Genomic DNA, 27,953 nt, shown 5'->3' on the forward strand with positions numbered 1-27,953 from the left:
GGGCAGCACTGGCCATGGGGAAGGTCCTGCCTCCTCGGCACCCATGTCAGGCAAGGTGGGTGATGAGCCGAAAGACAAAGGACATGAAGGGTAGAAGGGGGTGGGGGCTGGCACCTGATCCTGGGGCTGCCTCTGCAGAGCGGGGAGGGCCGTAGGTGCCCCTCGCACCTGCTGCCCAGGTGGGAGCACAGCTGTTCCTTATTGACCCACTGGGTGGGGCAGGGGCAGGGCATGACAGCTCCCCCCTTCCCCAGGCTCCTCCAGCCCTAACCCCAAGCTGCTGTCTCCTGGCCCCCACCTTGCTCGGCCCCTGCCCACCCGCCTGCTATCCGGGCCGCCAGCAGAGCCCCCTTGTAGGGGCAGGAGCTGGGCTCCCACGTACAGTTACAGGCCCCATGCTGGGTGGGCGCACGTGGTGCTCCCAGCTTCTCCGCCTCTGGGTGCTAGGGGGTCTGGACCTCACCAGCCCAAGGGAAGGGTCCCCTGTCTAGCCAGCCCCTCCCCACTGCCTGGGGAAGGAGAGGGCCAGGGGGTCTCCCAGAGTGCCCGCCCGGTCCTAACAGCAAACAGGTGCCTGAGCTAGTACGTGGGGCAGTGCAGGCGGGACTCAGCTCACTCCCTGCTCCCGAGGGGGTCAGGGCGGCCCTGGCGCTGGGAGGTGGGGTCTCTGACACCTCCTGGGCCCGGCTGCTCCCTGCTCCAGCATGTGGCCAGCCCCAGCTGGGTGCAAGGGGGGGCACCTGGGGCAGCCTTGTTGAGGGGAGGCTCATTCATTATTCCCTGGGCCCCTCTGGTGCAGTGGTGGTGGGGATGGGGAGTCCCTCCCCTGCTGCTGACTCCATTTCTCTGTTTGGCAGGTGACGGGGCCGGGGGAGCGCGCGGCTTCCCGCTCTGGGAATGACGGCACGGCCCGGGGCGGGTCACTAGAGGTGAGGTGTCACCTGCCCCCCCTCCCCCGCCGCGGGGCGGGCCATGCCGGCCGGAGCCCGGGAGGTGCTGGGCGGGGGGCTGCAGGGCGGCCCCGCCTCGGCCCGCCACCCGCGCTGAGCACATCCCTGTCCCCCGCCGCGGCGCGACCATGGGCTGCCGGCAGAGCTCAGAGGAGAAGGAGGCGGCGCGGCGGTCGCGCCGCATCGACCGGCACCTGCGCTCGGAGAGCCAGCGGCAGCGGCGCGAGATCAAGCTGCTCCTGCTGGGCACCAGCAACTCGGGCAAGAGCACGATCGTCAAGCAGATGAAGATCATCCACAGCGGTGGCTTCAACCTGGACGCGTGCCGCGAGTACAAGCCGCTCATTGTGTACAACGCCATTGACTCGCTGACCCGCATCATCCGTGCCCTGGGTGCACTGCACATCGACTTCCACAACCCCGACCGCGCGTGCGACGCGGTGCAGCTGTTCGCGCTGACCGGCCCGGCTGAGAGCAAGGGTGAGATCACGCCCGAGCTGCTGGGTGTCATGCGGCGCCTGTGGGCCGACCCCGGGGCGCAGGCCTGCTTCGCACGCTCCAGCGAGTACCACCTGGAGGACAACGCCGCCTACTACCTGAACGACCTGGAGCGCATCGCCGCACCTGAGTACGTGCCCACCGTGGAGGACATCCTGCGCTCCCGGGACATGACCACGGGCATCGTGGAGAACAAGTTCACCTTCAAGGAGCTCACCTTCAAGATGGTGGACGTGGGTGGCCAGCGGTCCGAGCGCAAGAAGTGGATCCACTGCTTCGAGGGTGTCACGGCCATTATCTTCTGCGTGGAGCTCAGCGGCTACGACCTGAAGCTCTATGAAGACAACCAGACGGTGAGTGGGCCCACGGGGGAGCTGGGGGCTGCTCGGGCTCCGTGGGGTGGCCCTGCACGTAGGGCTGGGCCTCGATGCGGTGATTGGTGGGCGGGCACGGGACACCGGCCTGGGTCACTGGCCACCCCACGCCTTGTCCTGGGCCCCAAGACCCCTGCAGGCAGAGGGCCAGGGAAGACCTCCGGGAGGGTGCGGCCGGGCGGCTCGTCGGCTCCCTAGTCTGCGTGTGGGTCCACTCAGCGCTCAGCACTGGTGCCCCAGTTCCTCCTGCATGCCAGGTACCAGGCTGGGTCAGGGGCCAGCCGGCCTGCATCCTGCCAAGAACTGTGCAGGGCCCGGCATCGCCGGAGTGCTGGGTCCACAGCTGGGCCCCGTGGGCCAGGCCGTGCTCAGGGTCCTTGCAGGCCACCCCAGAGGTGTCCCTGGCAGCCTTGGCCAAGAGGTGTTGCATTGAGGAAGGGCTCAGAGATGGGGCTGCTGGGGGTCCTCCATGGGGGGCACCGTCCTCGGGGCCGCCGGAAGTCCTTCATGGGGGGCGCTGTCCTTGGAGCTGCTAGGGGTCCTCCACGGGGAGCATCATCCTGCAGGCCGCTGGGGGTCCTCCACGGAGGGTGCCAACCTCGGGGCCGCTGGGGGTCCTCCACGGGGAGCATCATCCTGCAGGCCGCTGGGGGTCCTCCACAGGAGACGCCGTCCTCGGGGCTGCTGGGGGGGTCCTCCATAGGGGGCGCCATCCTCGGGGCCGCTGAAAGTCCTGGCCTTGGGCTGTGGCCTCAGTGTGGGGCCCTCACATACTCTGAGTGGAGGTGGGCGTGTGGCTCCAGGAGGTTCACAAGGGGTCCCCGGCTCTCACGGCAGTGACAGGCACAGGTGTGGGGCAGCACCACTACGGGTCTGGCGGCCCCACTACATGCTGCCCATGGTCCTGAGCCTCTGGTCTGGGGCGGCAAGAACCTGGGAAACGGAGCTGTCCCTCCCGCCCTCGCCAGGATAGCATGGTGGGCCCCCTCGGCACTATGGCCTGGTGTCTAGATGCGCCATTGGCCTCCTGCCCCCTTCCAGCGGCCTGCCCTAGCCGAGCCCGGGTGTCCTACCCTGTGCTGTCTCTCGCCTCTGCGGCTTGGCTCCCCCGCTGCACACACGGACCTGGCCTGCCTCCCTCATGCCCTCGTGGCTGTACCTCTTTGCAGGCTGCTCCTGGCCCCACCCGGGCACATGCCCACCCTGCAGTCACAGTTCGTCAGCAGGGTCCTCACTTGTGGGTGCCACCCGGGCAGCCCCGTCTGGCTCTTGGCTGAAGGGCCTGGCATGGAGCGGGCACCCAGGTGGGCGTGCCAGTTGGCAGGCACCCCACTGGCCCCACCTCTCCAGTCCTCTCCTGGCCTGGGTTTGGGGGAGCTGAAGGCCTGAGCCCACTTCCTAGGGTAGCCAGTCCTGGAGGCCTTTTGGGGTACTTTTAAGGGTTTGGGGGGCCAATGCCAGGCCTGAGCCCCCTCCCCCAAGCTGCCTGGTCTGCAGGCCTGAGGAAGCCATCCTCCACCAGAAAAGGAGATTCTTGATGAGATGCTCAAACAAGGCTGGAAATTCACTGGATTCCAAATGATCCTGACCTTTCTAGCTTTGCCAGTCATATCTGGGCATGAAAAACAAACAGGCTGCTGGGGACAGACAATGTACTCTCGTGAGGCCGGCCGGGCCCACCCTGAGCCCAAGGACAGCCAGACGCCTCTCGCCTCCCTGCACCATGGGGGCAGGCAGGACCACCGCCCTCTGCTCTGGCCTTTTGGCGCGGCTGGAACGCCTCTCCCCGGTGCGGTCCAAGGCCTGCCAGCCCAGAGCAAACCAGGCTAGTTTTGCAAAAGCCGGATGAACCTTGGGGCCCAGCACAGACCTCCGGACATGGCTCCCCTGGGCTCATCTGCCACTCAGCTCCTGCCCCCACCCCGCACCTGGTAAAGGAGGACCCCCCCCACCTCCCTGCTGGCATCTGCGTCAGCACGTTGCTAGGGAAAGCGGCGGGCTCTGCTACCGCGTGCAGGGCTGCAGGAGCGAGGGGACGGGCCGGGCAGCCGGGGTCCCCGGAAGCAAGCGAACAAGTGTGCCGGGCTCCAAGTCGCAGCCCTCTTGCCACAAGGCCTGGAGGGCTCGGCCCCCCACCTACCCTGGGCGCAGCGGGCAAAGCAGATGTGGTGGGCGGGAGGGAGGCGGCTCAGGGAGGGCTGCAGTGGCAGGGCCTCTGGAGCTGCCAGAGCTCCGCTGTGCAGGCCTCTGAGTGCCACATGCACAGGGTGGGTGCTGGAGCTGCCAGAGCTCGGCCCATGCAGGCCTCCAGGTGCCTCATCCACAGGGCGGATGCTAGAACTGCCAGAGCTCAGCCCATGCAGGCCCTTGGGTACCACGTCCACAGGGCAGGTGCTGGAGCTGCCAGAGCTCAGTCCGTGCAGGCCCCCGGGTGCCACGTCCACAGGGCCGGTGCTGGAGCTGCCAGAGCTCGGTCCGTGCAGGCCCCCGGGTGCCACGTCCACAGGGCAGGTGGCACTCCCGAGGGGGCGGCTGGGTGTGGCCAAGTGCAGTGCGTGGCAGTCTGCATGTGGCAAATTACACTGTGTCCCCGCAGCCAGGCTCTCGCTTGCTCCCGGAGCTGGCTCACGTGCATCCAGGCACATTGCCTGCAGACGGGACCAGCCAGGTGGGCAGTGCCCTGTGTGCAGAGACCAGCTGCTCTCCCGTTCCCTGGCCCTCCTTCCTCCTCCGGCCCGCCGACCAGTGTGTGGGAGGAAAGCAGAACCTGCAGGGCCCGGCCACAGTGCACACTGCTGGGGACATGCAGAGCCCAGGGCGCCTGCGGGAGGGACCCAGGATGGCCAGGGTGGGAGGTCACAGGTGCTATGGACAGTCATGCCCCACGCGGAGCTGGGCTCCATCACTGAGGCTTGGACTGGGTCTCTGAGACCCCACAGACCCCTGCCTGCCTGTGAGCGGGCACGTGGCCATGACGACACCCGCAGGCCTGAGCCGTGGGCCCTGGGTTCCCGGGGAGCAGGCAGAGGAGCCCCCTCCCTGCCCACCCACTCACCCGGGCACGGAACACAGGGTTCACATCCCGAGCGCATCAGCCTCCCTCCATCCACCACACGCCAGGGTGAAGGAGATACGTATGGGGATTGTCTTAAGGGATTTGTGTAATCCCGAGCTGAAAACAGCTTCTCCACTTAGCAGGACCCGAGGGCAGAGGGGCCAGTGCAGGAGGAGGCCGGGGACAGCTGCTGGCAAGGACGCAGCACCCCTCCACCCGCCTGGGAGCTCCCCTGGGGACCTCCCCTGGCCCCAACACTCTAGGGGTGTTGAAGTGACATGAACACGTGCGGGGTTGCCGGGGTTAGCCGCTCAGCCCTGGCCCAGGCGCCCCCTGTCCCGCCACGGGTCCTCAGTCCAGGAGGAGCCCCCGTGGTCCTGGGCTCCAGGCGTGCAGGCCACCCCGCCCACTGGGGAGAGCACATGCCAGGGACTGCTGACGCTGCCTGGAAGACAGACACCCGAGGCAGCCGTGTACTTGCCCCACCCACGGGGACGCAGGCGGCAGGGAGGCGTGTCCAGGCCCCAAGCCGCGCCTTTTCCTGGGAGGTCCTGGCCCCTGCCTGCCCTTGCTCGGGCCACACCCTGCCCATCCCTGGGGCCTGGGCCTTGCAGCCATCACCTGGGGCAGCTCCGGGCCCCGGTGGGTCAGTGCTAGTACAGCATCGGGCGGGGAGCTCTGTCCACCACGTGGCCTTTCCCTACAGGCCCTCCTGAGGCTCTGGCCAAGTTTAAGCCTTGGACACAAGGCCTCTGTCCTGGTGACACCTGTCATTACCTGTACAGGGCTGAGGAGGGGACAGTTGTCATTAACTGTGCAGGGCTGGGGAGAGGACACTTGTTATTACTTGTGCAGGAAAGGGACACCTGCCATTACCTGTGCGGGGGGCGGGCACCTGCCATTACCTGTGCAGGAAAGGGATACCTGCCATATCTGTGCAGGGCTGGGGGTGGAGACAATTGTCATTACCTGTGCAGGGAAGAGATACCTGCCATTATCTTTGCAGGGATGGGGATGGGGACAGCTGTCATTACATGTGCAGGGCTGGGGAGGGGCCACCTGCCATTACCTGTGCAGGGCTGGGGAGGGGGTGGAGAGGGGACACCTGTCATTACCTGTGTGGGGCTAGGGAGGGGACACCTGTCATCTGTGCACAGCAGGGGAGGGGGTGGGGAGGGGACCCCTGCCATTACCTGTGCGGCACTGGGGAGGGAACACCTGTCATTACCTGTGCATGGCTGGGGAGAGGATACCTGCCATTACCTGTGTGGCACTGGGGAGGGAACACCTGTCATTACTTGTGTGGGCCTGAGGTGGGGGCGGGGAGGGGCAGGCCAGGAGCGGCCCTCTGGCAGCGGCTTTCCCTGCCCCCAAGCTGCAGGCCCCTGTGTTCCCGGGATCCCCTGGGTGGGAGGCCCCGTCAGTACTTGGCCCTAAGGTCCTGCGATAAGCACCACCACATGCAGGATAGCTAGAGCAGCACGTGCTGGGGGTGGGAAGGGCAGTGCCAGGGAGTGAGGGCGAGGCAGGAGAGCGTGAGGCCTGGCCCTGGGGCCTTCGCTCATGCATGGGACCTGCGGAGGGCGAGGAGGGCAGTGGGGTGGGGCAGTGGCGTGGGTTACCGTGGGTGCAGAGCTGTGTGCGGGGTCAGGGCTGTGGTGGTGACAGGACCAAGGGGCCAGCTGGAGCCAGGACAGCAGCAGCCTTCTGGGGTCAGCAGCGACGTGGCTGCGTCTGGACTCCCTGGTGGGTAGGCCTGCGGGACCCGCCAGCAGCCTTATCCGCGTCGGCAGCCCTCAGACCTGAGGGGCAGGCCTGCCTGAGCAGGGACGCTGTCCCCAGGCACAGGGACCAGGCGGAGGCTGGGGGCTCTACTGCAGACTCGACGGTGCCAGCCTGTCCACCCACCCCCAAGGAAGCAGGGCCCTGTTAGGGTGTGGCCTGCTCAGCCTCCAGGGGCCAGAGGAGGGCACTGAGAGCTTGGGCTGAAGGTGCCCCCGACCCTGCGGCCCTTTCTCCCCATCCTCACATCCTAAGGCCAGTAGCCGTGGGGCCCGCCTGGGTGCTCTCCTGGTGGGGGCAGGCCCCAGTGAAAGGAGAGTGCTGTAAGGAGTCCCCAGATGTGTTGAGACGTGGCTGGGGTACCATGGGTCCTGGGTGATGGCCAAGCCCCTCTCGGAGACGACTCGGCGGAAAGCACGGTAGCACCCCACGGAGGAGTGCGCCACGGCAAGCGCAGTCGCGGGGGGCCCTGACACTGCCCTCCCGCCCTCCCACCACAGCACCTCTGTCGGGGAGACCTGCCCCGGCTCAACACCTGATGCCCCCTCCTCAATGTCCCCCTCCCCTCCTCCCCTTCCTCTTCCATCCTCCCCCTCTCCCCTCCCCTACCTCTCCTCCCCCTTCCCCCTCTCCTTCTCCCCTCTTCCCCTCCTCCCCATCCTCCTCCCCATTCTTCCCTCCCTCTCCTCTTCCCCTTCCTCTTCTATCCTCCCCCTTCTCCCCCACTTCCCCCTCCTCCTCTCCCTCCTCCCCATCCCCATCCCCCTCTCTTTCCTCCACTTCCTCCCCTCCTCCTCTTCTTCCTCCCCTCCCCCTCCTCTTCCCCTGTCTGGTTGCCAGAGGCTGGGGGGCGCCCTCCCAGGTTGTCATGGCGACAGCAGGGTTGGGCGCAGCGGACCCTGGGCCATGGCTTCTGTCACCCACTCTACAGTCCAGCCCTGGGGTATCTCAGGGTAGCCTCGCTCCTGAGCCCCACAAGAGCTCAGGGGCTCCCACCAGGCTGCGTCTGTGTCCGCAGTGGGCAGTGCGTCTGTCCCAGCACACAAGTGCCCCTGCGCTGGGGGTTCCAGCAGCCGGGGCCTCTCTTTACCCTCCCTGCACCGGCCTCCGTCTGTATGCCCGTCTGCCCATCTGGCTTGCACTCACCATCACCCCACCAGAGGCTTCTGGAGGCAGGCAGCTCCCCACGGGCTCCAGAGGTCATGGCAAGGTTCGAGATGGGTCCCCCAAGAGCCCCGGAGCAGGGCCTCCAGTGCCAGGCAAGGGCGGCATATGTACGGGGCAGTGACAGGCCCCAGCTCTCCCTCCAGGTGTGGCGGGCCCGGCTCGAGGTGAGAGGGCTGTGGGAGGGTCTTGGGACTGGAACGTACAGCTGGGAGACCACCCCAGGCCCGGCCACTGCAGTGAAGGCCACAGAGCCACGTGGGCACACGGAACTGAGCAAGACGCAGCAGAGGAGGTGGTATGCCCCGGTCAGACTGCAGCCGGGCAGTAGAATGATCTGTAACTCAAGCCAGCCAGGGACACCAGACCTCCATCCAGGCCCCCTGCATATTGGCCCAGGTGCTGGGCCGGTGCCTGCTAGGTCTTGGGTGGTGCTGGGGAGCCCGCCCAGGACCTGCCTCAGTCCCTGCCCTCCAGCCACTTGGCTGCGTGGCCCAACGGGCCTGGCGTCCCTCCACCCAGGGCCCTGAGCTGCATCCCTGTACCCAGGCACCCCTGCCTGGTCCCTGAGCTGCCACAGCCCCGCTCTGCCAGGGGTCTCTGGAGGAAGTGGCCCTTGGGCATCCTGCTGGCTCAGCATGGGGGGTGGGGCCTGCCCTCTGACCCCAGCAGTGGGAGGCACTGACAGCTCCAGGGACACTCCTCACAGAGTATGGCCGAGGGGTGCTGAGTGCACACTCCGGGGGTGTCCCCCGGAGGCTGGGCAGAGCTGAGAGCTGAGGCAGGGGAGCCTGGTGCAGCTGGAACCACAGGGTGGCCAGAGGGACCTGGAGCAGGGAGGGAGACAGCTCCTGAAGCGAGGGGATGGCCCCTGGGGTGCGGGACATGGGAGTCTGCAGGCTGGCTGCCCTCACCTGCTGCCTGCCCCACTGCACTGGGGCCTTGTGCTGCTGCCCTGTGGGGTCAGCCCTTGTCCCCTCGCAGGCCCACTGGTGCAGCCCCCCTTGGCGGGCACCCACTCAACTTCCCCACACAGCCTCGGCTCCGAGGGGCCCACCGCCACCACTGCTGGGAGTGCTGCACCCTGACTCTCAGAGGCTGGGCCCCACCTCGCCTGCCGCAGCCTCGAACCCACTGTTCCTGGGGGGCTATGGCTTTGGGGGGGGGGACCATCAGCACTGCACTGAGGACCCCAGTGGATGCCGACCGGGAACTAGGGTCTTTGGCCCCCAGGGCTCAGCTGTGACCCCCGCCACACCCCTCGAGCCACCCCAGCCCACTGGGTGCCCCCGGCTCTCACACAGCACAGGGAGGCCCAGAGGGGCCACGGGCCTGGCTTCTCTTCCTGAAGGGCCAGCACGGTGGCCGGGGGCCCCTGCACCAAACCTCAGCACACCCCCTGTCCCCCCGCCAACACCCAACCTCAACGCCCTTGGTGCCCGGCTCTGCTGTGTGAATGGGCCCCAGTCATACCCACAGCCCAGCCCAGAGCGTGCCCGAGAAACGGAGCCATGTTTCCATGGACAAATGCAGCAGGCTGCCGGGCTCAGCAGTGTCCCCGCCAAGAGCGTGTTTCACCCATGAGGACCTGGAGGCACAGGGTGGGCAGGGGTCACACCAAGCCCTTGTGCCCTCACACCGCAAGAGGGAGCTTCACATGATGGGTGAAGAAACTGAGGCCAGGAAGGCTGAGAGCCCCTGGCCAGCAGGTCCCAGGGGCAGTGGGGCTCCCAGGAGGGTCCCAGGCCCTGGCGTCACCCCTGCCCCGTGGGCGCCCTGTGACCTGGCCAGCCCTGCCTGGGCCTGTGGATGAGGAGAGTGGACAGGCCAGCCAGAGCCTTCCCCCCGGGGTACCCCAGGCGCCCCTTCTTCCTGCCCACACCTGCCACCTCCTGAGACCAGGCTTAGTTGCCAACCCTCACCAGCCGGCATCTAGGAGGGACAGGGGGCCTCCGAGAGGGCCTGGGGTGCAGAGGGGCTGGCGGATGGAAGGAGGTGCTGGAAACAGAGGCCTCCCCGGCTCTTGGCCCCCCAGTGGCTGACACAGCATCCTGAGTGGGCTCGGAGCAGCACGGCTCCTTCCTGCAGCTTGTGACTTCAGTGGCAACATGCAGCCCTGCTTGCACGCAGGCGCCTGGGCACAGGGACCCCGCCCTGGTGACCCCACCCCGCCAGGCCTGGTGGAGTCGGGGGGACACATTAGAGGGCAGATGAGCCGGCCCTGCCCCGTTCCTGCCCTTGCCAATCCTCAGTCCTAGCAGGAAGGTGGCTGGGGAAGGGGTCGAGCTCGCTGGCAGCCAGGCCACCCCGCCGTGGCCTCTGAGCCCACCTTTTCCACCAGCTGGGCTTGGTGCCGCATGCACAGGGCCCCGGCCCCCCACAGGCCTGGCACACCCTCCCCGTGGGCCATGGCGGGCGGAGGGGGGCCAGGGAGTTGGCACCCACAGCCCTGCTGGAGGAGAAGGGGCCTGAGCCCGAGGGTGGGTGCCGCGTCCCAGGAGAGGGGGCGGCGGGGAGCCCACAGCAGAGTCAGGGGCGAAGGGACCAGAGTCGCAGGCGCGGAGCTTGTTTGAGGGGCAGGGTCCCAGGAGGGACCTGGGAACAGGGCGTCTCTCCAGGGATTGGGGTGGCCGGGCCATCGGGATGGTGCCGCCATGCGTGAAAAGGACAGATCACGATAGTCTTCAGTCCACCCTAGCCCAGGCAAAGGGCAGGTCCGAGGGCACCTAGGGCATGGATCCAGGGCGACTCTGCAGGAGGTGGGACCGTCACAGATGTTCCCTCCCCACAAGGAGGGAGCCCTGGGGAACCCCTGAGAAGCCGGGCCTGTGCATGCCAGGCTCACCCCTCAGGGCCCAGGCCCCCATGCCTGCCCCAGATGGCCTTGCTGTCACTGCCTGTCCCGGGCCCAAGCGACTCCCTCTGCCCCATGAGTATAGTGACATGCGCTGACGGCCGGGGCTGGGGTCCATCAGGTGCAGGACTGGGGGTCGGGGGCCCCCTCTCAGAAGCTCCCTTCTGTGAGGATGGCAGCTGCACCGGCAGCCTGGACTCCAGCACTGAGGACAGAAAGTGGTGTCCAGAGGCCACACGCTCTTGGGAGCATTTCGGCAGGGCCCTGCGGGGTGGCGGCACCCCCGGAGGTGTCGGGGTGCCAGATCCTGCCTCTCAGTACGGAAAACACCCCCCCCCCACCACCACCCCCGCCGTCGCAAGAGCTGGGGCCACTCACCTCTGAGCTTACCCCCCAGGGCAGCAAGCGCAGTTCTGGGGACACAGTGGCAGGCGCTTCGGTGCCTCTACCCACTTGGGCCACCTCCCTTGTGCCGACCAGCCCAGGCCCCTACCTGTCAGTGCCAGTGTCCACGCCACAGCCACCACTGTCCCTGCCATGTGAGATTTGGCATTGCTGCCTGTGCCATCACCCGCGGTCCCCATCATCATCCCGGGGCCCTTGGGCACCTCCCCTGTGAGATGTACGTATTCTCCGCCCAAAGCTGCAGCTGGGACATTCGCCGGCCCAGTCCCCGAGCTGTTGTCACGCGTGGCCTCCCCTGCAGCGGCAGGCGTAGCTTTCTCCTGCAGACCGGGAGGGCGGTGGGCCTGGGGGTCCCGGGAGAAGCCGCAGACCTTCCAGAGCCCTGCGCAGCATGCAGGAGCCACACAGCAGCCTCTCGCTGCCCCACCCTTGCCCAGCAGTTTCTGGCCCCCAAGCTGACGGTTTGGGGGGCTGCTTTCCCACACGCCAGCTTCAGTTGCAGGAGTGCAGCAGCTGCCCCTCATGTAGGACACGGGGACCGGGGTGCCGGGAGGGGTCTCCCTAGCAGGGGCCTAGGCAGGCAGGGTGCAGTGACAGAACCTGATGGGGAAGGGCAGGAGGCTGGGGGGCGGGGAAGGGCTCCCCAGCAGGGGTCGGGCATAGGAGATGGGGATACAGTGACAAAATCTGACGGGGAAGGGTGGAGGGGGGCTGGGGGTCTCGGGAGGGGTCTCCCCACTAGGGGTCCAGGCAGGGCAGGGGAGATGGGGCTGCAGTGACAGAACCTGACATGAAAGGGGGGGGCTCCTCAACAGAGGCTGCCCCCCCCCACCTCCGGCCCCGCTCACCCCACCTGCCCGCCCCCCAGAGCCGGATGGCCGAGAGCCTGCGCCTGTTTGACTCCATCTGCAACAACAACTGGTTCATCAGCACGTCGCTCATCCTCTTCCTCAACAAGAAGGACCTGCTGGCCGAGAAGATCCAGCGCATCCCGCTCACCGTGTGCTTCCCCGAGTACACGGGCCAGAGCACCTATGAGGAGGCGGCCGTGTACATCCAGCGCCAGTTCGAGGGCCTGAACCGCAACCGCGAGACCAAGGAGATCTACTCCCACTTCACCTGCGCCACCGACACCAGCAACATCCAGTTCGTCTTCGACGCGGTGACGGACGTCATCATCCAGAACAACCTCAAGTACATCGGCCTCTGCTGAGGCGCCGCCCAAGGACCCCCGCCCTGCCCCCTGCCCTCTGCGGCTCCCATCCGGGGACACGGAGAAATCCCAGGCAGCTGGCCCGTGTCACCCAGAGCCCAGGACCTGGCCGCTGCCCAGAACCCACCAGATACAAAGGTCCGGGCTGGGGGGTGGGGACGGGACGGGGCGGGGTGTGGCGGAGCAGCCGTGCACTTCCCGGGCCACCAGGCCAGGCGACCCCGCAGCCCTGTCCAGGCGGCTTCGAAACCCGCAGCAGCCACCGGGCCACGTGGGCCACGCCGTTCCCCCACCCCCAGGTCAGGCCAGCTGGAGTTCAGCTTTTTTCTTCTATTAGTATGTTTTATAAATCAAAACCTGGTTTTTCTTCTCCAGCATTCCTTTTTTTTTTGTTTCTTTGGTTTTTGGCCAAATCCTCCTGGCGTTTCGCAGGAGAAACAAAACACCAACCAAAAAACACAGACCTAGAGACCTTTCCAACGCGGTTGAGTCTTCTTTTTTAAAAGGCAGATTTTTCCAAACCTATTTTTTTTTCCCAGGTGGTCCTTTTCGTGTCTGGCTTGCTGAGTGTAAAAAGTTGTTACCCGGACGACTCTGTACCCCCCTGCTCCAAAGAAATTCGGGGCGCCAGGCTCTCCCGCGTGCGTGCGCACCCCCAGGGCTGCGCGGGAGACATGTACATAAGCCTCCAGAGTGTCCCCGTTACTGATGCGGTTTTTTTTCTGTTTCGTTTTTATTTAAGAAAATAAATGTGATGTATTTAAAGCGGGTTCTTCACCCAGGAGCAAATGAACAACAGCCAAACGTCTTGGTGTTTAAAGAGTAAATGATCGGGGCTCTGCCGAGCGAGTGAAGGGGGCGGAGGGACCACGGGCCCAGGATCCCCCCCACCCTGCACCCCAGATGGTCCCTGTGACGGCCCAGCCCCGGGGTGGGGTGGGGGGGCCAGAGGGATGGCCGGCCCCAGGAAAGGCGACCCCACCAGGCCCCCTGCCAAATCCCCCTCTCGGGGCCTGTGGCCGGTGCTCTCGGATTCGAGGCCATTGTGCAGAGAACAGCAGGGCCTTGGAGGGGTGCACAGAGGGAGAGAGCGGAGCTGGTGGTGGGGCCAGCCGACGCCTGTCACCTTTAAGGAAATAAAACCCCTGAACAGAGCTGAGCGTCATCCTGCGTGCTGTGTGCGCCTGTCACGTGCGGGCATCCGGGGCAGCCAAGCCAGCAGTGGGGACCCCTGGGTGCAGCACTGGGCCAGCCTGCACCCTCGCCCCGCCCCCACCCCACCCCCACACACAGGCACGCAGCCGGGGACCAGGAGAGGTGCCGGGAGGACTGGAGTCGGTCGAAGGCCGGGGTGCAGGGATTGCCGCCGGCCCAGCGGGTGGGGCAGCCCGGAAACCTCCCCCCAACCCGGAGGCTGACCCTGGGGTGGCGGGAAGCGTGGCACAAATGGCCGGCGAGGACCTGCTCCCATGCCTGGATTGTCGCGCTGCATTGTCCCACCCCCGGCGTGTCACCAAAGGCAAATCCACAAAATGCCTCTCTGCCCAGGGGCTCTCTAAAGCCAGGGCCAGGCATGCAGCCCCAGATGAGGGATGGGACACTCACGCGTGCCCACAAACACCCATGCAAAGGCACACACGGGCCCGCTGGCACACATTTGCAGGCACATATGCACTTGCTCACGCACACACACTGGCGTGCAAGCACATCCCTGCCCCTGAGCAGCCCCGTGGGGCCCCTGCCCAGCCGCCTGTGCCCTCTCCCCCAGACCTGAACCCACAGGGGGCTCCCCCACCCCCTCCTGCACCACCAAACAGCAGGAAACCCAGGGGCCTTTCCTCTTAAGGGCAAACATCGTCGGATTCAGGGTCTCTCCTATGTACTTTGTATTCTGGATGCCAGCTGTGAACACAGCAGCCCCTTCACCATGCATCCTTGAGCTAAGAATACACAGGGAAAGAGGAAGGGGTGAGCGATGCCATTCCTAAAATGTCCCCTCCCGACGCCCCCTTCCGGGGGCCCCCTTTGCTGGATGCCTCCTTCCCCAGCCCCACGACCCAAGACCGAGCCACCCCTGCCTCAGGGGGCCTCCCTGGGGAGCCCCTCATTGCAAGTCCACCCTCTGCACGAGGTGACAGCACCTGCAGCCATGCCTGAGCCCTGACACAGCAGCCAGGGGACAGGGTGCTGTCTGGCCGCTGTCCATCCTCCATGGCATCCCGAAGATGTCCAGGGTCCTTCACAGGGACCATCCCAAGTGGCTGCGGATGTCCACAGACAGACAGCCAGCCACAGGAGGAAATGACAGCTCCATGATTAGGGAGACAAAGTTGGGGTTGGGTTCAGAGAGAGAAGAGGCCCCTCCACACGTGGGGGACGTCCACACCTGTCCCCTAGTCTCAGAGGGGTTACCAGTACAGTGTCACCGGGGCGCTTACTGTCCGCGAGCCAGGCCCTGGGCTGGGCTGTGACAAACCCACAAAGCCCCTCCTGCCGGGCCGGCTGTGCTCCGCCTGGCTGCCCACCAGGCCTGCCCTGCAGCCATGGCCTGGTCCCAAAGGAGCCCCTGCAACCCTGCTGCCTGCCCTTTACCTGTCCCCAAGGCCTGAGCTACTCTCGCCAGGTCCTCTCCCGGTGGCCCTGGGTGTGTCCCCCTCCCACCAGTGTCACCCAGATCCCACTCGGGCCAGCCCCCCAAACGCCCAGGACCAGTCCCCAGGGCTCAGCCCCTCATCCCCACCCCTCCGCGTTCTCTGCCTCTTGGGCTCCTGCTCTGGCTCATTCTCTGCCCCGCAGCGGATGTGAACTGGAGGGCAGGAGGGCTCTCATCGCCCCCCTCCATCTCTTCTGAGCCGCCACACAGAGGCATGCCGGGAGGGCTTTCGAAGGAATGAATGAATGAATGCTGACTCTGAGTTTCACTGAAAGGGGCAGGACGACTCATGGGGAGAGAGGGCAGCGGAGGCCGTTCAGGTGCAGGTCCTCAGCCTCATCGTCGTCACCCGTGGCGAGGGCACCTTAACCCCACCCCCACCCCGCCCCGGGCTCCCTCCTCCCAGCCACCTGTCCTCTTGGGCTGCCAGACAGTGTCCAGCCAGCCAGCCGCAGGGGACATACTCGGGCATGGCATCTTCCAAGGGGGACCTCAGGGGCACCACCCAAGGGACCCAGACGGCCAGTGGACCCGGCTCCCAGCACCAGACTTCACCTCCAGCGTCACGGCTGCGGACATGCCCCTGCCTGCACAGGCCCCGCCCACGCAGCGCTGCGACCACGCTTCTCCCCGGAATCCTGAACCCCTCCTAGGGAGGCCGCACGATGACCCCTCCCCAGGACAGCACTCGGGGGGTGTGGGGGGGCGCTGGGGGGAACAGGGGGTGGAGCGGAGGGGTGGGCGCAGTGGGGGGGACGTGGGGTGGGGACGCGGGGGCCAAGCCACGAAGGCCTGTGTGGCTCCCGCTGCCCGCGTGGGCCCTGCCCTGGTTGGACGCTCCCACCCCCCGGGGTGACCAGGCCGCTTTCGGCGCTGCTTTCTGGAGCCTTGGCTCGGTGGCCGGCTGTGCTGAGACCTGCCCCCTCTCTGGCACGTGCCCGCAGGCCTCCCCAGCCCACCCAGGAGGCTGGAGCACCCAGCACAACCTCGGGGGTGGGGGGGGGGCCAGCTGGGCACATTTGCTTTCACCCCTGGAGCAATGTGGCCCCGAGGGCGAGCGCCGTCAGGGAGGCTGGCCGAGGCGGGACCCACTGCTCGCGCTGCCTTCGGTCTTCGGGTCTGGCTGCCGCGTGCTGTGGGTAGTGCCCCCCGGGCTCTCTCCCTCCCCAGGGAGGCGGTACACCCTTCCTGCTCCTTGGCCACCACCGCCCTTGGTGCTCCCAGGGCCTCCTCCTGGAACAGCAAAGGGCACCTTGGCCACGTGGCCAGAGACTGGCTCACCGCCCTCACCCGCAGTCCCTTGTCACTCCCACCCCCACTGCACCGCGAACCTGGGGAGAGGTCCCCTGTGGGTGCTGCAACCCTGGTTGGCGGCGGAGCCCACCTGCTGCCGTCCCCACCCCTCGGCGCTCCCCGTGGCCCCCCGCCCAGGCAGGTGAGCACTGCCCCCCACCAAAACTCCACTTGGAGGGGGTCCAGCAGCCTGGGTTCCCATCCGGACTCTGTTCCTTTCTGGCTGTGTATCTTTTTCCCATCTAAACACGGGACTCCAACATGCCTGCGATCTGCCCTTGTCACAGGTTGACCCTCCCCCCCGCCGCGGGACCCCCTGCGCCCCCTCGTCCTCCCCCACAGCCGGGCACAGGGGTTCCTCTCCAGGCTTTTCTACATCCCCCAACAACAGCCACAAAAGCCAGTTTCCTTTCCCTCCTCTCTGTCCCTTCAACATCCCCCTAGTATCCTACTGTGGCAAAAGGCCCTGATTCAACAACATAAACTGCGAGCTGATGTGCCATCTCAACAGGTCCCTGCGGTGCTGCTCCCCCCGACGATGTCCCTTAGCCAGACAAGCCTCGCCATTGCGGGCCCAAATGCAATTCCCACTGAGCCCCAAGGGGCGGGCTCTGCATCCCCAGAGCCTGCGGGGCCACCTCATCCTCCTGCCTGCAAAGCTCCCCGGACACAGCCCCCAGTGCTCACGTGTAATTACCATGCAATTAATTAGCTCAGCACATGCAATTAATAAAGGACGGTGAACCGGGCCTTGGCACCCAGGATGCTGGGGGAACTAGCTCCAGGCCCCTGGGCAGGGGTTCCGGCCACTGCCGCCTGCCGCCTTCAGTCCCCAGTGCCCGGAACGCTCCGGAAGGACTGTAGGGTGACGTGGCATCCAGGGGCAGAGGGGCAGAGGGAAGTCTGGGGCTCTGGAGTGGACAGGCACCGGGTCACGTCCCAGCCGCATGTCCCTGTCCTCGGGGCACCGGGAATCGCTGTGTGTGCCATGCCCTCCTTCCCTGGTGCCAGCCCTAGCGTTGGTGCCATGAACAGGCACCGGTGGCCCCGCCGTCCCCTCGCCCCCCTCCCCTGCCTGGCAATCCTCTCCTCCACACCTGGGGGAGACAGCATGGCTGACATGTGCCCCCGTGACTTTGCTGCTGTTTCCTCTCCGAGTTCTTCTGGCCTCTTGGATCCGCAGGCAACCTGTCTGTCCCTTGTCTGTCTGTCTTCAGTGGACGGCGGCCCCCAGGGACCATTGCCCTGTTCCTCGGTTTCAGGTGGACTGTGCTTGGTTCCGGGGGCACCTGCTGTATCTCCATGACCAGTTCTGCTCTCCTGGTGGCAGCCGAGAGCCACCTCTATTTACTGGGGACGTGGGGTGGGGGGCGGTGATAATGGGGGGGTCTGGGCCCTGCCCCACTGGGCGGGGAGGCTGTGCAACCCTGGCTTCACAGCCTGACAGGGCTTCACTGCCAGCACGCAACTGGGTGGCTGGGCCCCTGGGAGCAGGCCGGGAGCAGGGACAGAGCAGCTGGGGGAGAGGGGCAAACAGGCACGCGCCAGGCGTCCTGGCACACGATGCTGACCCTGCAGCAGGATGTGGGGAATCTGGGCAGCCGGGACGGGAGGCTGCCCGGGGAGGTGGGGGCCGGGGAGGGTTGGGGGCAGGGAGGCCTGCAGGCTGCAGAAGGGGACAGGGCACCCCTGAGGATGCTTCTCAGGACCGCTGGACACACCCCAGGCAGAAGGGGCTAGCCCCCACACCCCTGTCTGCCCTTTGAAACTGCTGTTGGTGCTGCTCCCCCCCAAACAGGCTTTGCAGGGAAAGTGCGACCCCACACCAAACGCCCTCACATGCTTCTGTCCCCTAAATGCAGCTCTGGGGTCTGGGGGAGTGGGGTCTGCAGAGTAGGTCTCAGTGGCCCCCTTCACACAGCTCAGGAGGGTCCCACGGCACCTGGGCCGGCAGCAGGGAGCTTTGGGGTCCCCTGGACCCCACCCCGGACCACTGAGCAGTGGCCATGCACGGCGCCTTGGCCGGATTCAGCCATTGGTTCCGCGGGTGCCGGGGACTTGACCCAGGGTTGGGTCATCAGAGCAACTCGGGGTGGGGTGGGGGATGGGCTGGAGGCAGGGCTCTCAGAGCACCCCAAGCTCTGGCCACAGAGGAGCCCTCAGCGCCAGGTCAGTGTCCACACAATGCTCTGGGGCCACAGCACCCAGAAGGAATGGACGGCCTGCGAGGCTGCGGCACCCTCTGCTGGCTGCTCCGGGAACACCCACAGCTAATCCAGGCAGGACCTGGGGACTTGTGGGGAAGGGGAAGCCTCCAGACACGCCCCACCCCACACCGATACCCCCATGGCGCAGGTGAGGAAACTGAGGCACCGTGGTGGAACCAAGAATGAGCCCAAGACATGCGTGCGGGATGGATGAGCGAGCGCATGGGTGGCCGTAGCTGAAAAACCCCTGCAAAGGAGCTTTCGAAGATCAGGCTGCCAAGTGACCTATACTGTGTTCGCCACACGTCCAGGGAGGGCCCCCAGGAGCTGGATGGAAACCAAAGACCAGAGAGCCTGCCCAGCCCCCGCGAAACTTCCGAAGTGCCCGGGCTCCACTGACGTCCCCAGTCACATGCTGGTCAGAGCAGAGCAAGGGCCTCACCCCACCCGGAGCCCTCCCAGGAACCCCCCCAGGGTCCACCCAGAGCCCACCCAGAACCCACCCAGAATCCATCCAGAGTCCACCCGAGGCCCAGCTGGGCAAATTCCCAGACCCGAGCAACGTCTGGCAATCCTACGGTAAAGGGCTGGGCCCCCACCTTCCCCACAGCGAAGGCTCTGCTTTGTGGGGTCGATCCTGCCAATCTCCCTCTTCGTGGGACCCCCAGGCTGGTGGATCACGGAAAACTCTGCAGAAAGGAGATGGGGGGTGGTGGCCGCTGGGCTTGGCCATTTGGACCATCTTGGGTGGGCACGAAACCTCCCACCAGACAGACAGCCTTTCTGGAGGCCGGCACAATGTAAGGGGGGGGATGGCAAAACATTTAAACTTCTAGAAGAAAAATGCAGGACAGCATGTTCATGAGCTCCAGAGGGAGGCGGGTTCTCTTAAACAACAGCAAGGGGAAAAAGAAAAAAACACAAGTCATACAGGAAAAAGATCAACGGAAATGATACGTTCGAACAAAAAGCCACAGGGCCAATAAATAAGCAAATAAATCAAGGGAGAAGCCAGGCCACGGCACCACACGCATAGTTTGCTGTGTCCATAAGTAGCGAACACCTGGCATCAGGATGAACAAAACAATCTCTGAAGTCAGCGAGACATTGAAACTGATTCGGTCAAGAGAGTGTACCAAAGTCCCCCAGAGTCACCGGACAGGGTGGGGGGACACTCCATCTCAGCAGAATCAGAGCAGAAGGGATGGGCCCCCCGTGGCTGCCCATGCTGGGACATGGGCGGTGGGGCCTCTCATTGGCTGGACCAGGCCCTGCAAAGCTGAGGCTGTGCATTGTCTGCACAGTAAGGGGACCTGCCTGGGTCCATCCCCAGCGCAGGAGTGGACACACTTCGTGCCCTCCTGCCCAGGGAGGGGAAGCCAATGGGAATCCATCTAAACTCCAAAGACCGACTGTGCTGCAGTTAAAGTAAACGAAGCAGAGCTCTGACATGACGTGGGTAGAGCCCCCAGATATAACACTGCAGTTTTTAATGGGCAGAAGGACACACGGACACTTCTGCATCGAGCTTGCAAACAGGCAAAGCCAGACAGACATATAAAAACTCTATTTAATTACACTTATGCATTGGGGATGGAATCACCGAATTTGGGCTCAAGGGAGGGCAGGGTAAAAGGATGCTGGGTGGAGGAAAGCTACTTGTTTTTCAAACACAAATCTCAAGCAAATACGAACTAGGGAAAGAGGGTTAGAAATTGGCGAAGCTGGGTGTGGTACCCTATGTTTGTTATCATCGTCTTGATACAGCTCTGAGTGTTTTAAATCAGTCACAATAATTTTAAGGGCACTGAGTGACAGCAGGAGGTAGATGCCTCACCCTTTGGGGCACCAAGTTCAGGTCTTTCATAGAGACACCCCAAAACCCAAGGCCGTGGCCACAACTGGTCATCAAAGGTGCATTTAAGAAATCTGTTGGCAGAGCCCCACCTACAGAGACTGATTCCATTGGCCTGGAATAGGACCCAGGATAGGGCGGTCTTTTTTAGAAGATCATGTGATGATTAATTTCTTGTGTCACCTTGGGTAGGTTATGGTGCCCAGTTATTTGGTCAGGCAAGCACTGGCCTCTCCCATAGTATTTCATAGATGGGATTTGCATCCATACGCAGTTCATTACATCTACTGCTGATTGCATCTACAATCAACAACTGCTAATCACATCTACAGTCAACAAAGTAGCTCGCCCTCAGGGATGTGCAGTGTCTCCTCATCTAATCAGTTGGAGGTCTTAAAAGCCAGAACCGAGGATTTCACAAATCAGAAGGTGAATTTGGACTCAACTTCAGCATTGGTTGTCACCAGAATTGCCAGCCAGCCAGCTCCCACTGGGGAATTCAGATTAAGGATTTCAGTGTCACCTTTGTCAGAGTTTCCAGCTTGCAGCCTGACCTATGGAATTCAGACTGCCCAACGCCGAAGGCTACATGAGCCAATACTTTAGAATAAATCTCTCAACATATAGATGTATATATGTCTATCAATCAATCTATCAGTCTATCTATCTAGCCTATGGGTTCTATTTCTCTGTAGAACCCTGATTAATGCAGACCACATGCTCCCAGCACCCAGCCCGACCATCTGGGAGAAGGTGGATCTCCCTGCCTGGGCAGCCACCCCAGGCCCTCTTGGGCTCTGCTTCCACTCCATTTGCCTCTGACCGACCCAGTGGCCATTTCTCCATGGAGGTCTTAATTCCGGCGAATGCCCACAGCTGGCCTGAATGTTTATGGCATGCTTCAACCCAGAGCATTATGCCTGATGAGCATTTTTTCACCTCATCCCCACTCTGGGGCAGGTTCTAGCAGCCCCACTATAGCAATGAGCCAAGAGCCTGGGCAGGAGGGCACGGAGAAAGGCACAGGAAACCCAGGTCCCTCCACGTCCATCTGTCCACCTTTGACGTAAGCCTGCACAGCCTCGTGCCGTGCCTCTTGGAACCAGTGCCCCATCTGAAAACACCCCCGATAGGAGCAGTTGTCATCTGGCACAGTCCTGACCCTCTCGCTGCAATCACCCCAGACTCCACATGGAGTGTGGCCTGAGCAGGTCACTCTGGAGCAGGTCTGCTTTATACCCTGCAGACGTAATAGGAACCCGGACCTGCCACCCTGGGGCCCAGCCGACCAGGACAGGAGAGTCACAGGGTGAGCAGAAGGCCCAAGAAAGAAATCCAGGAGCCGGCTCGAGCCTACCTGAAGGCAGCTGGGCCAGGTGCTTGAAGGTCAAGTGCAGGTTCTCCCGGCAGAGCAGCTGGGGGTCGTTCAGCAGAAGGGACAGGGCCGGGATGATGCCGTGGCTTAGAAAGCCATCTCTAGGGGAGAGAAGGTGGGCTGAGACCTAATGCAGTCTGGAGAGGAGCAAAGACGTGCCAAAAGCCAATTGCCCCCATGGAGTCACAATCCCATGGTAGCTAATACAGACAGCGTCCTTCTTTCTGGCTCGGAGAGAGAAGGCAACACCGAGTGGACAACCCATTAAGGAAGGCCGCAGAGCTGTGAGATTTCCTGCAATCAGACAGCTCTGTCCCTTCCTAGTGGTGACTCAAATTCCAGTGCCTCATGTGCAGGAATATTTTCTTTTTCCTTCTTCTAAGCCTCGGTCCCATGAGCTGTAAAATGGGAACAAGGCAGAACAAGCTCAAAAGGGACTTCCCTGGAGGTGGTCCCTGATGCATGCTCCAGGGAAGTGACCTCTGCCCCGGAGCCTCTTCCCCTCCCTTCTCACCAGCTGAGTTGTGAACTTGCAGCTGCCAGCCTCTTGCCTCCAGAGCTATACATGTCTACTCTGCTTATTATAATTATGTGAGTTAATTAACTATTAGGTAAACCAATTAGATGAGCAAAAAGGTACCCCCCCTCTAAGGAAATCAAAGCTGAATGCTTTGGGAAGGCTCAAAAGTGAGCCTCTTAAAAAAAAATTGAGGTGCTTGGGAAAGGTTCTAGAAGGTCTCAGCATGCTGATTACTTCTTTAAGACTCCTGAGTTCTCACTCTGCTTTAAAGAAACTAAAGCTGCAAGTTAGATGATGTAATAGATGGGTTTAAGGAAGGAAGCAGGACGGACGTGCCCAGCAGTGGGCTGTGCCCACAAAAAGGCTTGGGTCCTACACAGGGCTTCATGATGGCATCGTCACCTGCATTTAAGGTTTCAAGGAACTATTTAAATGTTTTATAAAAGTTCTTTGATTCCCTGCTCTTTAAGCATTTCTTTGGTTCAACTGACTGTTTTCTTTTCCTTGGCTCCCCAAGCAAATACCATGCAATGGGCCTGCTTAAATGAAGGGAATTTGTGGACTCATGGTTCAAGGCCAGGAAAAAGTCCAAATCAGGACAACATCAGGGTGATGCTTTGTCCCCCAAGGCTAGCCTTCTGGGACTCCCCAAGCAAATACCATGCAATGACCCAGCCATCCTAGGTCCTGGGCTCCTTTGTCCCATGGCGGCCTCTCCTGGCCTCTCCGTTCCCCCCCGGGTTCTGTTGAATTTCAGCATCTTGCTTTCCCTAAGTCCTGAGTGGAAACCCGTTGTAAATAGGACCCTTCCCAGAAGTTTTTTTACTGAAGGTGTGGCCAACCTAAGCAGGGTGGGTCTCAATGGGGTTTATGGAGGCCTTATAAAGAGAAGGCACAGGCAGGACTGATTGGGGACCAAGAGGAGAGAGGAGAGGACATCACCACGTGATGGGAAAGCCATGGAACCCCAGCCAACACCGAAATGCCACAGTCTTTGGGGAGAAAGCCAACCCTTCTGGCATCTTGATGTTGAACTTCTGGGCTCTGAAATGATGAGCCAATCCTCGTCCCCTTGATTTTGGCCTCCTGGCTTCCCAGATTGCTGAAAGAATGGGCTTCTGTGGATTCAAGCCCCTTTAAGACCATCTGAGACAGCAACTCTTGGATACCAATAATAGAGGCTTCGAAGTGGGAAACATAGAGCTGGGAGCTAATGTAAAAACGAGTTTGGACTCTATAAAGATTTCGTGCATTAGGTTTGCCTTCCTGGAACCTAATAATTCCCAGAGAGTTCCTGGGTCAGGTAAATCCTGAAACCCAGAGGGATCAGCCTCTCCAAGATTGTCAATTAATTCCATCCCCCTGTCCTCTAGTGTGGACACCCCTTCTCCACATGGAAAAGTCAAAATGAGCATTCCCCAAAGATCCCTATAGATTGGTAGAAGGACTAAAGGAGAAGGAGGAGGTATAGCAGAGAAAATGGGATTGAACGAACGAGCACGGCTGCTGACTCAGTATGTTGATATTCCTGGTAGTCTCCATTGTTTGGAAGCAGCTGGAAGGAAAAATCTGAGCTGGTGGAATGGTAGCCCATGACAAACTCAGGGATCTGTTCTGTGACTACTTGTTGAAGTATGCTTTGATAATCAGTTTTTCTTTCTTTGCTTCATATATATATGTCCTATTTTACAATTTTAAAAAAGTTAAAAAAATAAATAAAGGGTCTGGAGTAGAGCATCCCATTAAGCCCCCACCGGGGCAACCAAACCACTCCACCAAGAGGCCTGTTCTGGGCAAGAAGACATTCCCCCAAAGACCAGGGTGAAAAGATGAAAATCCCAAATACTCAAAGGTCATTCAAGGGCAAGGGTGGCCCCCGGGCGGAACGGCCTCTACAGCCGGGGCCTGGCGTCCAGGGGCAGTGCCCACCTGCCCACGTTGTGGGTCGCCATGATGTGCAGCACTTCCGTGGTCTTTGTCCGGACCAGGTTGTCTCTGTCCTTCAACAAGGCCTTGAGGCTCTCCAGGCAGCCTGCTGGGCAGAAAGGACACACAGCGTTTGCCAGCCACGGAAATCGACTCACCGCGAGCTGACCCTGGGCAGCAAGGAGGTCCCAGGGATTCTGCAGCTTGGGTGACCCCCGATTTCCAAGTCACCAAATGGGTGGGGGGCCTCTGCCCGCTGGAAAGGCAACCCAGGGCTCACACCCCAGGGGTAGGGGTGGGCATGCGCGCTGCCCTCTAGCAGGGCTCGCTGACCAGCAACTGAAGTCCATGCTAGGGACCACCAGCTCCTCTGGAATTAAACTAGGCTTTCAAGATAAGGCCAGAGAAGAGGCGGGAAGCAGCACTTCACCCACCCAGGTGCCCCAGTGCCTGATTTGGACATAGAGAGCCCTACAAAACGGACAAACATGCCGTCCAACTCCCCTCAACTCTTTTATTGATGATCATGTGCGTGGAAGACGAGGGGGCAGGTCCCACACATGATGCCCCACTTCGGCAGGGCTTGTCCCCATCTTTTAGGACAGCTGCAGGGGTGACACTGCTTCACAGGGCTGTTGGGGACATTTGTGGCTGGCCAGCCGATCGGGTCACAGCAGAGGCCTGCTGACCCACGGGATGGGGACAGCGTGGGGGGTGACCAACTGGGATGGATGCCATGCGGAGTCAGGACCCGGTCCATCTGTCCGTCTGTGCGTCCGTGCAGACACCAGCCCTGGCCACCCGGGCCCTGGCCCTCTCACCTATGCTGATGGCCTCGTAGACGTGCTCGGGGTCATGCACGAGGTCACACAGGGCCATGAGGGCTTTCTGCCGGGTCAGCAGGTCCTCGGACTGCAGCTCCTCATTCAGCTTGGGCATGGCTCGGCAGCCATAGGCGATGGCTGCCTGGGAGGGGTCGATGTCAGGGGGCAGGTACATGGAGATTCGGGTATAGGCCATGGAGCCACACTGGTGAGGGCGGACCCCAGCTCTGCAGGGACCCCTGATGAAAGAGAGTGACAAAGAGCCGTCATCATTTGTGCTGGAATCTACAGAACGGCCGCCGAGGACAGCAGGGCGGGTGTGTTCACGCCCATGCGACAGATGAGCAAACCGAGGCAATGAAGGGATTCGTTCCAGGTCACGGGGCAGGTAAGGAGGGACCCAGATTGTGAACTTGGGAGTTCCCAGGTCCCACATCTCAGCTGGTTCTTGGGTCAAAGGCACCGAAAGGAACAAGCAGCACCAAGAGGGAGGCTGCCTTTAGTGCCTGACTCATGCGGACAATCTCTGGTGTCTGACTCAACTGACCCCCAATGAGGGGACTTGCATTAGGTCCATTGTGTGTGTGTGTGTGTGTGTGTGTGTGTGTGTATGCGCGCGTGCATGCTGTGTGGCAGGGGGCACATTTCCTTCTCTTTCCATGTGAACATCCTCACATGGAGGATGCAACTGCAACAACATTTGTTGATGTTTTTTGGAGGCGTGGGCCGTTTGAAACTGTGGGTAACTCCAAGCTGTGTGACTCAACAGTTGAGGACGGGGCTGGGGGAGTGGGCAGACCCTGGCAATGGCAAGTCCAGGCTGCTGGCCGACAAAGGGAGATGGGCTGGGCTGGAAGAGTCGTCCTTGCAGGTGACGGAGGGGGTGGGGCGCTGGGGACTGGGCGACCCTCCTCCGGGCGGGGGTCGGGAGGGGGTGAAGTGGCGTGGGCTGCGGGAGTCCAGCCGTGGAGTCACGATCGCGACTGGGGCGGGTGGGGGGGCGTGGGGTCTGGGGAAGCCCCTCTGTCCCCGGGGCCCCTGACCCGCCCCCTACCTACCTGTGGCTCAGCACGCGCGGGCTCCGGACGCGTCCGTTGCCAGGCAACCCGGTTGCCGGGTGACCCGGTGGCGTCCCTGGCGCCGCACACTCGGGCCCACTGCGCAGGCGCGGAGAATCCCGGGCTGGGGCTGGCTGCAGAGTAGGTGAGGAAGCCTGGGTTTCAAATCTAGGACCAGCTCCCTAGGGTTAGGGCTTAGAGGTTAGGGTTTTGAGTTAGGGTTAGGGTTGGGATTAGGGGTTAAGGGTTAGGGTTAGGGTTATGGGTTAGGATTGGTGTTAGGGATAGGGGTTAGGTTTAGGAGTTGGGGTTAGGGTTAGAGGTTAGGGTTAGGATTTAGGGTTAGTGTTAGTGTTAGTGTTAGGGGTTAGGGGTTAGGTTTTGGAGTTAGATTTACGGTTAGTGTTAGGGTTACAGTTAGGGTTGGGTTAAGGGTTAGGGTTAGAGTTGAGTTAGGGGATAGGAGTTAGGGTTAGGAGTTAGGGTTAGGGTTAGGGTTAAGGGTTAAGGAGCAAAGGAGGGCCTACTGGGGGTAAAGTGGCTCTTTTTCCGGAAAGACAGGCAGGGAAGTGACTTCTTCATGCCTTTCTCTGTTCTGGGCACTTTGCTTACCCCAGTCTACGGGCAAGAAGCTCTGTGAGGGCGGGACACGGTGGCTCAGCAGGCAAGAATGCTCGCCTGCCATCCAGAGGACCCGGGTTCGATTCCTGGTGCCTGCCCATGTAAAAAAAAAAAAAGAAGAAGAAGAAGCTCTGTGAGGTTATGCTGTTTCCTTCAAATCACACAGGCTGGAACAATGTTTTGTCCTGCCAGCACTCTTGGCTGCTCTCGAGACACCGGTGCTAAGAACGATTGTTCCCCAAATTCTACGGAATAGTGACTGTCCTTAGGACAATACTGCACATGGCAATATTCAGTGTTAAGAGAGCAAGCAATGTGCAGCCTAGTCTCTAATATTTAGAAAATAGATGAATATATATAGGGAGACAGAATATCATAACAAATGTGGCAAAATGTTAAAACTTGGTAAATCTGGTTAGGAGGTTGTCATGGTCAGGTTCATGTGTCAACTTGGCCAGGTGGTGATGCCCGGTTGTCTGGCTGGGCCACTGTTGGCCTGTCCATTGCTGTGAGGACATTTCATGGACTTAAATCATGACCACATTGGCTGCATCCACAGCTGACTGCATTTGCAGTCAGCTAAGGTGAGTGTCTTCTGCAGTGAGTGACACTTAATCTAATCACGGAAGGCTTTTAAGGAGGATTCAGAAGGGACAATCACTCTTCCTGCTTCAGCCAGCCAGCCTCTCCTGAGAGTTCATTGAGGACCTTCATTGGAGCTGCCAACTCATGGCCTGCCCTACAGACCTTGGACTTTACATCCCCACAGTTGTGTGAGACACTTTTATAAATTTTATATTTACAGATATCTCCTGATTCTGTTTTCCTAGAGAATCCTAGCTAATACAGGGGTATATTTGGAGTCCTCTGCACTGATTTTGTATTATTTTTGCAACTGTCCTGTAAATTTGAAATTATTCCAAAATAAGAAGTTAAAAAAAAAAACAAAAACACCAGACTGGTGCCTTCCACTGCTCCCGGGACTGAGTCCGACTCCCAGCCCGCCACTAAAGGCCCAGGTCACAGGATTCCAGGTGCCCTCAGCCTCCTCTGGTGAACTCTCTCCCCAATCCCAAAACAGCCTGACTGCCTGTGACACCAGCCATCTCTTTGTTCCCCAAGACAAAATCTAGGGGACACTTTCTCCAAAACAGCATGGTACTGGCATAAAGATAGATATACTGACCAATGGAATTGAATAGAGTGCTCAGATATAGACCCTCTCATTATAGACAATTGATCTTTGATAAGGCAGTCAAGCCAACTCACCTGGGACAGAACAGTCTCTTCAAGAAATGGTGCCTAGAGAACTGGATATCCATATGC

The 27,953-nt window shown here is 61.7% G+C and overlaps 2 protein-coding genes across 3 annotated transcripts in view; one reads left to right on the top strand and one right to left on the bottom strand.

The window, feature by feature from the left end:
• Positions 1-26,052, bottom strand: part of RSPH14 (radial spoke head 14 homolog) — a 49,520-nt gene extending 23,468 nt beyond the window's left edge. The window contains exons 1-4 of one of the 2 annotated variants that reach the window (XM_077160167.1): positions 26,007-26,052; positions 24,946-25,187; positions 24,128-24,233; positions 21,661-21,779 (exon numbers count right to left, since the gene is read on the bottom strand). In XM_077160167.1, coding sequence (XP_077016282.1) covers positions 21,661-21,779; positions 24,128-24,233; positions 24,946-25,144 — 424 coding nt within the window. In that variant the 5' untranslated portion in view covers positions 25,145-25,187; positions 26,007-26,052. The remainder of the gene's footprint in view (positions 1-21,660; positions 21,780-24,127; positions 24,234-24,945; positions 25,188-26,006) is intronic. The other variant, XM_077160168.1, reaches the window with a different exon arrangement.
• On the top strand, positions 1,031-13,091 carry GNAZ (G protein subunit alpha z). Its single transcript, XM_077160166.1, has 3 exons — positions 1,031-1,801; positions 11,951-12,276; positions 12,835-13,091. The coding sequence occupies exons 1-3, from the start codon at positions 1,079-1,081 to the stop codon at positions 12,860-12,862; spliced, it is 1,077 nt and encodes a 358-aa protein (XP_077016281.1). The 5' UTR covers positions 1,031-1,078; the 3' UTR covers positions 12,863-13,091.
• Positions 26,053-27,953: the final 1,901 nt, after the last annotated feature.

This window comes from Tamandua tetradactyla, chromosome 5, assembly GCF_023851605.1.
Source record: "Tamandua tetradactyla isolate mTamTet1 chromosome 5, mTamTet1.pri, whole genome shotgun sequence".
Classification (NCBI taxonomy): Eukaryota; Metazoa; Chordata; class Mammalia; order Pilosa; family Myrmecophagidae; genus Tamandua; species Tamandua tetradactyla.